Here is a 12451-nt window from a genome sequence, read left to right as displayed (position 1 = left end):
TTTGTTTGGTGATTTCGACAACTTTGACGAGTGGGTTGCTGCTCAGGAATTTAGGGGGGGGAAAAAATCAAGAGACAGAAGCGGCACTTCTAATTAGGGTTTCAAAACAGGGTTAGTGTTTCAAAGTCAGGTTTCAAAACAGGGTTAGGGTTTCAAAGGAGGGTTTTAAAACAGGGTTAGGGTTTCAAAAAAGGATTAGGGTTTCAAAGTAAGGCTTTAAAATCGAGTTAGCGTTTGTAATTAGGGTTTCAAAACAAGGTTAGTGTTTCAACATCGGGTTAGAGTTTCTAATTAAGGTTTCAAAACAGGGTTAGGGTTTCAAATTAGGGTTTCAAAACATGGTTAGGGTTTCAAAGTAGTGTTTTCTGTTAGGGTTTCTAATTAGGGATTCAAAACAGGGTTAGGGTTTCAAAGTAGGGTTTTAAAACAAGGTTAGGGTTTCAAAATACGGATTAGGGTTTCAAAGTAGGGTTTAAAAATAGGGTTTCTAATTAGGGTTTCAAAGCAAGGTTAGTGTTTTAACATAGGGTTAGGGTTTCTAATTCAGGTTTCAAAACATGGTTAGGGTTTCAAATTTCAAAATGGATTTGCAAAGCAAGGTTAGGGTTTTAAAGTAGGGTTAAGGTTTCAAAGTTGGATTTCAAAATAGGGTTATGGTTTCAAATCAATTGTCTCCTTGATGTTTGTGTCTTGTCACGAGGTAAACAATATAAATATCCTCTTTTCTGTTTCTTAATCGCAACGAGACTCCAACTGTGACTGTGCTCTTGTCAGCAAGTTCCTCTTTTTTGGCAGCCATGTTATTAGTGGACGCACATCAACTGGCGATGATGAATAAATCTAAACTTTAAATCAATGAAATTCAGTTTATTTCGCTGTATTAAACAGATCACGAATCAGTAATATGTAGGGCATCTCCTGTGTAAAGGCGCTCAGTCGGACTCTCGTGTGCAGGAGGAGGAGGAAGAAGAAGCGTTGGTGGAGTGCCGCGTGCGTTTCCTGTCCTTCATGGGAGTCGGTCAGGACGTCCACACGTTCGCCTTCATCATGGACACCGGAAACCAGCACTTCCAGTGCCACGTGTTCTGGTGCGACCCCAACGCCGGCTGTGTGTCGGAAGCCGTGCAGGCAGCATGCGTGGTAAGATCACGTTCACCTCTTTGACGTCACATAATAACCCCCCCCCCCCCCCCCCCCCAAAAAAAAAAAATCAATTAACAACACAGATAGATAATGCTTGAAATAGTTGCATAAGTAATATTAGGACAGCAACAGTGATCCTGCATGCCAAAAACTACGTATTACTAGTGACATTATACAATTGTCCTCGTTAACATCGACGACTGCACATTTTTTTTCCTCACGAGTAACGTGGTTGTCCTACTAGTATGTCAAAGTTGTCCTACTACTGTGCAGAAATGTCATACAGTAGTGAAAGGCAGTAGAAGAAAAGTTAGTAGTAAGGCAATCATTCTACTAGTGCGCTAAATTGTCTTACAAGGCTTTAAGCATTTATTCAATATCCTTGATATCCAACTTCAGGTCAGTGTACAAATATGCCGTTGCTCCTCACTAGAAGGACAACTTTGGGATACTAGTAGAACGAGTTGAATGACTGTGTCTTCCTAGTCATGTTTTTTTTCCCCACCACTGCCTTCTATTGCTGTAACGACATTTCTGGACAACACTGTAGTTTCTACATGACTGATGACATGATTCAACAGATTTATGAAGATATTATTAAAAAAGGGGTTTGGTAAGGGGCTTGCAAAATCTCAGTGTTACTAAAATGAAGCCAATGTTCAGTGTAGGTACAGATTTTAGCAAGAAACATGAAGTACATGTTTTGTAGCGGGCCGAGCAAAATGATGTGGCGGGCCCGATCTGGCCCCCGGCCTTATGTTTGACACCGGTGCTGTAGTAGGACAACTTTGGCACACTAATAAGACAACTACATGTTACTAGTCAGACAAATCTTTGCACTAGTTGAAGCTAGTGCGCCGCTGGTACTACTAGCGATATGATAACATGATGCTACTTAGCATCTAGTAGCATGCAGATGTCGACTAGTGCACACTTTTGCCTGATTAGTATCCTATAATCTTCTTGACTTTCAGTTGCGGTACCAGAAGTGTCTGGTGGCGCGGCCGCCCTCGCAACGCGCCGGCTGCTCGTCCTCGCCCGCCGTCGCCGCCGCCGCCGACTCGGTGAGCCGCCGCGTGAGCACTAGCGTCAAGCGCGGCGTTCAGTCTCTCATAGACACTCTGAAAGCCAAGAAACAGCCATCGGAACTCCCCCAGCAATGACCCTCGCCGGTCGGCACAGCACCCAAACCGCCGCCCACCCAAACAACTCACATCTCTGCTGCCATGGTAACCAATCGTGTACATATATGTTAGCAAACGCCACTCTGGACAACAATATAAAATAATGAGGATGATAGTCAAGTGTGCCAGATGTTTTTAATGAAGAGGAAGGATCACGTATTTGGCTTTCTAGGGGGGCGGGGGGCGTGCGTTACAGTCTCGATGCTGCTCCGGAACGGTTCACGGGATCACTTTAATGTTCGCACTCGATCAGCACTCGACTGAAAGGCGGAGTCAGCTCAACCTCGCGATCTTCATGTTCGAAATCAGACGGACTGATCGTCTTCCAGCAACCTGCCGCTGCCCACTAAATGCCATTTAAATGGCTCCACGCAGTAATGAGGGAGGGGAAGGTTGGAAAAGCATTTATTTAAAAAAATAAAATAAATAATAATAATAATAATAATAATAATAATCCCCATCGCAGATGATTGTGTGAAGTGATTGTAATAATCAAGTAAATGCAATGGAATGTGTGTAGGAAGAGTATATTTCAGGCACAAAACATGTGGGGAAGAGCAAGTTTTGGATTGTGCATGCTACCTTCAAATCTTTCACGTGGATGAGATTCACAAGTGCTGAAAACACATCGAGTCGACGCTCCCAGCACAAGTAAACGGATCAACGTAGGCACAAGAAAAGGAACTCCTCGTCAGTCATGATCATCATGTCGCCCGGACACTCAACATTTTTATGTCGTTTTATATTAATTACACACACACACACACACACACAAAATCTGCTCCATATTATAAATTGATATTAAAGAATGTGACATGGCTAGCAGTCACTATGTCCTCAGGAGGTCTGATCATTACATTCATAGTGGTGCCTTGAGATAAGAATGAATCGAAATACCATTGCCCCACCCGCCCCCCAAAATATTTTTTTTTAGTAAGGATAATAACACTCTATAATATTGTACTTTATAAAAACATACAGTAATGACAGAATTAAGTAGAATGTTACAGATTAAATAGTTTTTGCCACATTTTTTTTTGCTTCAAGTCAGTGGACATTGTGCTGCACCTTCTGGTGTGCGAGCCTTGGCTACCTGTTCAATACAGTCGTGCAGACACCAACGAAGAAGAGTTTCACAACTACTGTAAGTGACCAAGTAAGCTCTGTATGTATAAGAGGATAAAGAATATATGCCTGTGAGTATTGTTATATTTTCTGTCTACAAATGTCCGTTGCTTAAAGCATTTTAACACCACCACATAGATGCTATCCATTAGCCCGGCTATGGCATTTTGCATTGTTTGTTCGCATTAAGCTAAGCGGACTGACGGCGAAACCGTGTGGTTGTTTTGAATACACAACGCGTACGTTTCATGTTTAGTTTGACGTTAAACTTCAGCTGGGAGTGGCATTAAACAACTTGAAGAACTGTTTACTATCTGCCAAACTGCGGCTTGTCGTGAAGTGAGTTGAGAGGCGTTCACTGCCACTATATCTCCAAAAAAAAATAAAAAATGATCGTATCTCAAGGTACCACTGGATTTGGTCGGAAGTCAAACACTCTGCTTGGTTCCTCTGTCTGTCATCGACCACTTCAAATGTAATAAAGACGCTAGTAAATGCACATTGCAATGGAAAGCCGTTTAAACATTTACTATCACAAATATGACCACTAGTAGTTTTGCCTCACTAGTAACGGAGTTGTCCTACCAGTATACCCAGGTAGTCTTACTAGTGTGCAAAGCTTCATACAGTAGTGGGAAAACAACAATACATGACAAGGACATTTATTCTACTAGTGCACACTAGTCATTCTACTAGTCCAATAATTGTTTCTCGTGAAGACAAAGAGCTATGTGCTCTTTGTTCATAAGCTGTGTGACATTTATTTGCTGTCCAGTTTGAGATCCATGTACTAGAAAGCATTTTCTCCTCTCTTTAGAATGCTAGTAGGATAAGCACGTTACTAGTAACATGCAGATGTCAACTAGTGCAGCGTTTTACCTCACTAGTAAAGTGTAGTTGTCGCTCTAGTATGCCAAAGTTGTCCTACTAGTTTGCTGAAATGTCATACAGTCGTGGAAAAAAAAGAAAGTTGTTCTACTAGTATGCCCTAGTCATTTTACTAGTGCGCTGAATCATCTTACTAGTAAGGAGAAGGAGCGCACTAGTGCATAGACCTCAAGCTGGATGTCAAGGAAATCAAATAAATGTTCAAACAGCTTTCCCTGCCCAGCAGTGTAAAGTGTGACGTCACAGCTTTTAAAGGGCCAGCGCGCCAGCACCTGCACGCCACTCACAAGCTCTGAATGCAGTCCAAAGTTTTTCACAAAACCAACACTGCAGGGAGGCGGATAATGCTGGCAATCATTCCAGGTTGAGTCATGGCACATCGACACAATGTAAATGTTATCTGTTGTGACAATTAATTAAAAAAAAAAAAAAAAAAAACTTTCACAAAAGAAAGAAAGGAGATGCAGCCTCTTGAATATGTGCTTTATCGTTGTTTTGACATTTGCCACTGACATGACTTTGAGCCCACGGTTGCAAAGGGACTCGAAATGTACAAACGTGCCACGCAAATGGATGAGAATCATACCAAGTGTCATATGTACTCTGTACTTTCATAAAATAAAATACAAATACATAGAACTTGGATGTAGATTAAAATAAGATTTGAGAAAGTGAGTGGTACAGGGATGTGCAGTGCGGGCAAGAAATTCAGCAGCCTTTGCATTCAATCCAAACCTTTAGATTGAATATCTTTTGAGAATATGTTTCTGTTACTGTACAATGAAATTCCCTGTTCCTATAACCTAACCTTTATATACTGCGGAACCTCTAAGTAAAGGCCAGATTGCTTCAGATATTGGGGACAAAAATAATAAATAATAATAATCATTTGATTTTCACTTAACGGACATCTCGTGTAGCACACTGGGATTGCACGCAATTTTTATCTGTTTTTACAAAATTGTTTGGCTTCGGGTGCATTGTTCTATTCATTGTTGAAAGGTGCTATTTCGTAGAACTAGATATGTTTATTATTATTACCTAATTTTACTGCATAAAGTTTTGAACTAAAATCAGTTCTTGTCATTAGTGTGCAATATCCATTTTTATGTTATATCCCTACCTATAGATAGTAGTCGCGGTAGTGTACCACCGTTTTTGTCCTGCAGGTACAGTATATTATTACACGATATTGCAGTATTTCTATAACCAGCAGAGGGAGCTTCCACTTCTTAAATGAAATGTAATTCTTCTCCACAGTCAGAAGAGGGTATCGCCACTTCCTAAAATCTAAATTGTGTCATTCATTTGCTCCATTGGAGTGCAGTAACCCATTAAACGCAGCTTTCGAAAAGTAAGACTACACGTGAAATTGCTCTCGTTCAAAAAAATTAACGTGCAATTGATTCGTGTGTAAAACATTTAACACTGAAATATTTGATGAGTCGAGAATTCAGATTCAAACCCTTGTTACCCAAATGACAAATTAAAAATGGCATTTTCATGGCTTTCGATAGGCCAAAGAGCCAAAAGCGACAATTTAATGGGACGTTTCATCACATTTGCATAAAGACAGCTAAAACCGTTGGGGGAAAAAAGTATGTGAGGTTGACACAAAAATGGTCCAGAGTCCGGAAATTCACAACCATTGTTCAACCCCAATTCCAAGGACGTTGTGTTAACATAAATAAAAACAGAATACAATGATTTGCAAATCATGTTCAACCTATATTGAATTGAATCCACTACAAAGACAAGATATTTCATGTTCAAACTGATCAACTGGATTGTTTTTAGCAAATAATCATGAACTTAGAATTTTATGTCTGTAACAGGTTCCAAAAAAGCTGGGACAGGGTCATGTTTATCACTGTGTTACATCATCTTTTCTTTTAACAACATTCAATAAACGTTTGGGAACTGAGGACACGAATTGTTGAAGCTTTGTAGGTGGAATTATTTCCCATTCTCGCTCAATGTACAGCTTCAGCTGTTCAACAGTCCGGGGTCTCCGTTGTCATATTTCACGCGTCATAATGCGCCACGCGTTTTCAATGGGAGACAGGTCTGGACTACAGGCAGGCCAGTCTAGTACCCGCACTCTTTTACTACGGTTTGGCATTGTCTCGCTGAAATAAGCAGGGGAGTCCATGAAAAAGATGTTGCTTGGATGGCAGCATATGTTTCTCCAAAACCTGTATGTACCTTTCAGCATTAATGGTGCCTTCACAGATGTGTAAGTTACCCATGTCATTGGCACTAACACAGCCCCATACCATCACAGATGCTGGCTTTTGAACTTTGCGTCCATAACAGTCCGGATGGTTCTTTTCCTCTTTGGCCCGGAGGACACGACGGCGTCAATTTCCCCAAACAATTTGAAATGTAGACTCGTCGGACCACAGAACACTTTTCTACTTTGCATCGGTCCATCTTAGATGAGCTCGGGCCCAGAGAAGCCGGCGGCGTTTCTGGGCATTGTTGATCAATGGCTTTTGCTTTGCATAGTAGAGTTTCAAGTTGCACTTACGGATGTAGTGCCGAACTGTATTTTCTGACATTGTTTTTTTCTGAAGTGTTCCTGAGCTCGTGCGGCGATATCCTTTACGCATTGATGTCGGTTTTTGATGCAGTGCCGCGTGAGGGATCGAAGGTCACGGGCATTCAATGTTGGTTTTTCGGCCTCGCCGCTTACATGCAGTGATTTCTCCTGATTCTCTGAACCTTTTGATGATATTATGGACCGTAGATGATGAAATCCTGAGCAAAATTGAGCAATTCAGGGTGGCTCCTTTTATACCCAATCATGGCACCCACCTGTTCCCAATAAGCCCCTTCACCTGTAGGCGTACAGGTCTGTGTGCAATTCCTCTGCTCTCAAAGTAAATCCTGCCGACAAAGCCAAATATGGTCAAATGGAGGAGAGTTGAGAAAATTACCCAACAATGCCACCTGGGGAATTGCACACAGATATACCGAGTTTATTTATTTCAAAAGTGCTGGTTTGTCCAAAATCGAATTGCCTATCCCAAATCACAACCGACCGTCCTCGTCCCGCCACACGAGGTCAAATTGTAGCACTTAAAATGTTTCAATTAGCTTTAAGAGTCATAAACAGTATGTAAATGTCACACAAAAGATGCCTTTTCAAAAGAGCCCCCCCCCCGCAAAGGTGTCGCCTTGTCCTTGCTGCCGTCTGCAGACTCACCTGCAATCCCATCGGCAGCCCTCAACACTTGAATAATTCACCACATGCACCGCAGAGACTTGCTGCTTTTTTTTTGGTTTGGAAGTGCTCGAGCTTACACGCAAACATGTAATGAAGCGCCCGTGCAAGATGTGGGCAATGGCGGGTAAATTCTTGTGCGATGCATGTGCTTATTTGCATATGTTTGCGTGTGAAGAAACAGCCTTGGGCGCACAGGTAAAGCGGGTTTAGAGGTACTACCGGTGTTTGGTGCCCTTAACTTCACTGATGCTAACTCATTCAGACAGGGGACATTGAATTATTCAACAGACACTCTCCCTCGTCGTACTTTTCCCCCCCACCCCCATAAATTTCTCTTCCCTCCATCTCCATCCACCAGCCTCGGTAAATCGCTCACTTCGCCCAACACAGCCGAAGCTCACCCCCAAATGTAAAATGTGGAATGTTACCCTCCAAATTCTGACGAAAACAGTTAAAAAATCTCATTATGTAACCTTTTAAGAGACACCTTTGGGGGTCTGATTTGTTCCACAGTCCCAAGAAAATTTCGTTGTCTTTATTGTTTCTGCGTGGAACGCCCATAAAGAACATAAATGGCCGCATCCATGACAGCCCACCTAAGCCAGACAACAGTCAAACACTTACATAATTGCTATTTTTATGGGACTTTTCAGACGGCCACAATAACTTTTGATTAGCTGAGTTTATTGCAGGTTGCGAAGGGAGGGGGGGGTTGGGGGCGAGGCACCACTACAACGATTTGATTATCTTTTCATTCCTACCTGCGGCGGAATAAAACACGATGGACGGCCCAGGAGGAGATTGCACAACAGTGGCAGCCAGTGAGCGCAAAGCGACTTACTGAGGAGGGTCTGGATTGGGAACATTTGCTCATGAGAAGGATTAAGTCCCAAATGCGTGTCACGTCGCGGATTCGGAAGTGGACCGGATCACACACATTTGATGAGGCTCGGTGGTGCAATTGACATTGTGCTGCTCCTGCTGGTATGCGCGCCTTGGCCACAAGGGGGCAGCATGCAGATATACTGGGAGACACTCCTCCTCCTCAGACGCAGTATTAATTGTACATGTGTTGCTCCAACATTTCTTTTCAAATATTTGTTGCTTAAAGGGTTATAACGGGGTCACACGCATGCTGTTCGTTAGCCCATCTGTGGCATTTTTGCATTTTTTTGTTAGGATTAAGGTAAACAGACATATTTTTTATATTATGTATAACCAAAAAAATTTTACCTTAATTAGCATATTTAGACACGGGATGAAACGGCCTGTCTTAAACAAGATGCTTGAGAGTGACTTTATGAGCTAACGAGAATATCTATAAACTAAATGAGTAAAAGCTTCATCAGACACTGATCGTAGCATGTTTTTTTTTTTTTTACAGCATCCCTCATAAAAGTCTCCAACTTGCAACTCAAAGACGTGCCTCAGCCTCTCTCACTCCCACTGCTCTCATGATCTGCTCTCATCCTCGCATACAAAACAACAAACAAACCAAAAACAAAGCAGAGACAATCAATGCCCTGCTTCAGCCTCTGATCCATTTTTTTTTTTTTTTTTTTTTTTTTTTTTTTTTCTCTCCCCATCCACCTTCATACATCGCACGCTTCCTCTCTGATTAAACTGGACAGCTGAATCTAACTTTAATCATGACCGAGACGTTTCCACACCAAAACAGATTCACACAGCGAGTGCGAGGGACGGGAGGTTCTTGTTCGATGTTTGCAAATGTGGTGGAAACACAGACATAAAACCTCAGCTTCACAGCTCTCGGGACTCTTTCGAGCTCCCTGTTGAACTCTCAAATCATCTTTCCCCTTTGAAATGAATGGAAATGCTATTGATCCGTTACAGCTCCACGTCGTGCTTCTCCTGGTGTGCCCACCTTGGCCACCGGGGGGCAGTACAATACGGACATATGCGAACAAAAGGCTCGCAACTGATTCAGTAAGCTCAAGTAATATTTGTTGTTTTCCGCAAAGGATGAAGAATTACCCCTGTGAGTCTTGTTATATTGTCTGTTGACATGTGTTGCTGCACTGTTTGTGTTCAAATATCCATCAACTAACCGTGATTGATGCTTGTTCCGTTAGCCCGTCTATGGCATTTTGCATTGCCGTTAGCATTAAGCTAGCGGACTTCCATATTAAGTGATACGCTTGTTTCAAATACACAGCAAATCTTTGTGTTTTATGTTTAGTTTGACAGGAAAGTTGCTCGAAGCATGCAATTCGCCTCTTTTTTGAGGAATCCTTCGCCAGCTGCCAAACTGCTGCTTGCTGTGAAGTGAGTTGAGTTTGCAGCCACCCCTATGCTCGTATTTAAAATTTTTGCTTGCAAAAAAAAAAAAACTCAACAAATCGGCTTGTATCTCAAAAAGCACGTGACGGTTGAGGTATCACTGAACACGCATTTATGGCATGTACAGTTGCACATTTGTCAAATTCCCACCCTTACCACCATTTCCCTTGATTTAACACAAAAGTGGTGAATGTAAAATCCATTTGAGTAGTCAAACAGCCTCAGTGTACACAAACTTTGCAGCATCTGGACTAAACAAATGACATTTTCTAAGATTTGAATTTCTTGGGTGCATATTGGGTCACTTGAGGAAAGAATGACACTTAAGGTATTTTTATTGCTGTCAAATGTGAAATTTGACCCGGGCAGTATGTGAGGGTTAATTAAATTCATTCAAACGATTTTGTTAAACAAAATCATTTCTTAAGATCCTCGGCTCCTGTTGCTTGACCTTTTCAGTACAGCGCATTTCTTATCCCTTAAAAATCAAATCTTTGATCAAAATTCATACTATGCCGTTCCTACTCTATGGCGGAAGTTACGGTAGTAGTAAAATGCAGTGATTTATTTTCATTTTTATTTGATCTGCGTCATGGATTAAGAAAGAGTTTCACTTGCAGTCAAGCGGTTTATTGCATGAGCAGCAAATGACGTCAAGCTTGAATCATTTCGACCAAATTGAGTACGCAAAGCATGGCTCACCTCTTAGGTTGCCACACAGCAAGAAGGTCCCTAGTTCGATTCCAGCTTGGCCCGCTCTTCAAACCTGACTTTGGGGCCTGTTATCTGTGCTCTGTTTGAAGAGGAAAAAAAAACACGCTGCAAAAACATTTTTGAAAACCTGATAAAATGACAAATCGTGAATAACAACTGAGCTATAAAAAGCCATATGAGCATTTATTCAATATTCTTGATTTCCAGGTTAAAGTCCATGTGCTAGTATGCTATTTTTACACACTAGTAGAATGACTGTTCCTTCCTAGTATTGTTTTAGAACGACTAGGGCGCACTCGTGCCCACAAGTAGGAGATCTTCGGCATACGAGGAGGTCAACTACGTTACTACTCAAGCAAAAATGTGCACAAGTTGACAAATGTGTGTTACAATAGTTACATGATAGAATTCTACTCGTTATCATCTTGCGCTAGTAGTACTAGTAGAGCGCAGTTTAGTTTCACGAGTAACCTGTAGTCCTGCTAGTAACCAAAGTTGTCCAACTAATGTGCAGAAATGTCATGCAAAGCGGAAGGTAGTAGTGGAAAAAACAACAACATTGCTAGTAAGGACAAAGAGCACATATACACATATAGACACATACATACACTTTAATCCTATTTTCGAAAAAGTGAATCTGACTGGAAATCTGTATTCTGCCCTCGCGGCAGCATTTCAAAAACACCAAGTTGCACTTTTCAGTCGATGCCGGAGGTGTTGTGAGATTTTGACAGAAGTCCCGCTCGGAGGGAGGCAAAGGCCTCAGCGGGCTGACAGCAGAGCAAACAAACTGACGCAGAGAGACGGCGACCCGTGCGGGAAATTGCGCTCGCGAACTCAGACTGACCTCAGCTGGGGTTTTTCCTCGCCGCCAGTCCTGCTGCGACATCGCTTTGGCCTGCTCGATGGCTCGGCGCACCGCCTCCGCATTCTCCTCGGGGTGCGACGAGCAGGTGGAATAAACCACTGCCGAAACTTTGGGAACGAAAAACAAACGTATTGAAAATGTGCGCACGCTAGCCCGATTGATGGACGTGAGCTTGAGTGCATTCATTACAATGCATAGATTGTGTGATGGATTCATTTCTTTTTGAAATCACTTTTTATCATATTTGTTAAAACTCTTTGTATGACTGGACAGTACTATATGAGTGAAACGGGGGAACAAAAACAACAAAATAACGAGAACTCTCTCTGGCCCAATTTTGTGCCTCTAATTTATTTGCTCTCATCTTAATTTGATTTGCAAGAAACCACAGCGCCCAAGGGGAAAACAACCAATTCGAGACGTGACTTGATGAGGTGTCGATCATTTCTCGAGCATTAACCGATACACTCATAGCAAGCGTACCCCTGTGGCCTCGCGCTGATACTGTTACCTTGGGTTTCAGGAGCTTTGCTGAACCATGGCAATTTCCACCTACGGATAATAAAAAGAATAATAATAATATGACTATCAATCATTTGCTAACAACTGAGCATCAACTAGCAAAGAGAATCCGGAGCGAAGGGACCTCAGCCAGCTGAGCGGATTCAGGAACGACACAGACTTTGCAACATTTCCGCTCAACAGGTAAGTTTATTTCATTGGCCTGCATTCCAAAAAATACAACTTCAAACCGATAACATTTGGTGTCATAGTAACATAACATAACATATTTTAAGTCACGCAACCAATGGAGCAGCCGTGACTGTCGCCTGCTCGTTTACAGCGCTAATGCTAGCGTAGCATTGCCAGCGCTGCTATTTTACCGAAGCCGGATGGCGTTCTCTGTGAGCGTTCATCACGACATCCTGGAGGCTGGAGAAAGTCCCGCCTCCCTCACAATATAAGAACTTGAGCATCTTCCTTCGCATCAACGCTTAA

General features: G+C 42.2%; 1 protein-coding gene across 6 annotated transcripts in view; it reads left to right on the top strand.

Annotated features, from left to right (window-relative positions):
- Nucleotides 1-9141, top strand: part of LOC133484581 (amyloid beta precursor protein binding family B member 2-like) — a 41824-nt gene extending 32683 nt beyond the window's left edge. For 5 of the 6 annotated variants that reach the window (XM_061787400.1, XM_061787397.1, XM_061787396.1 and 2 more), the window contains 2 exons: nt 955-1140; nt 2118-6273. In XM_061787400.1, the coding sequence (XP_061643384.1) occupies nt 955-1140; nt 2118-2306 (375 nt within the window). In that variant the 3' untranslated portion in view covers nt 2307-6273. Of the gene's footprint in view, nt 1-954; nt 1141-2117; nt 6274-8953 lie in introns of those variants that run through there. The other variant, XR_009790437.1, reaches the window with a different exon arrangement.
- The last annotated feature ends 3310 nt before the right edge of the window (nt 9142-12451 follow it).

Source organism: Phyllopteryx taeniolatus, chromosome 10 (genome assembly GCF_024500385.1).
Source record: "Phyllopteryx taeniolatus isolate TA_2022b chromosome 10, UOR_Ptae_1.2, whole genome shotgun sequence".
In the NCBI taxonomy this organism is placed as follows: Eukaryota; Metazoa; Chordata; class Actinopteri; order Syngnathiformes; family Syngnathidae; genus Phyllopteryx; species Phyllopteryx taeniolatus.
This window is presented reverse-complemented; position numbering and strand designations above follow the sequence as displayed.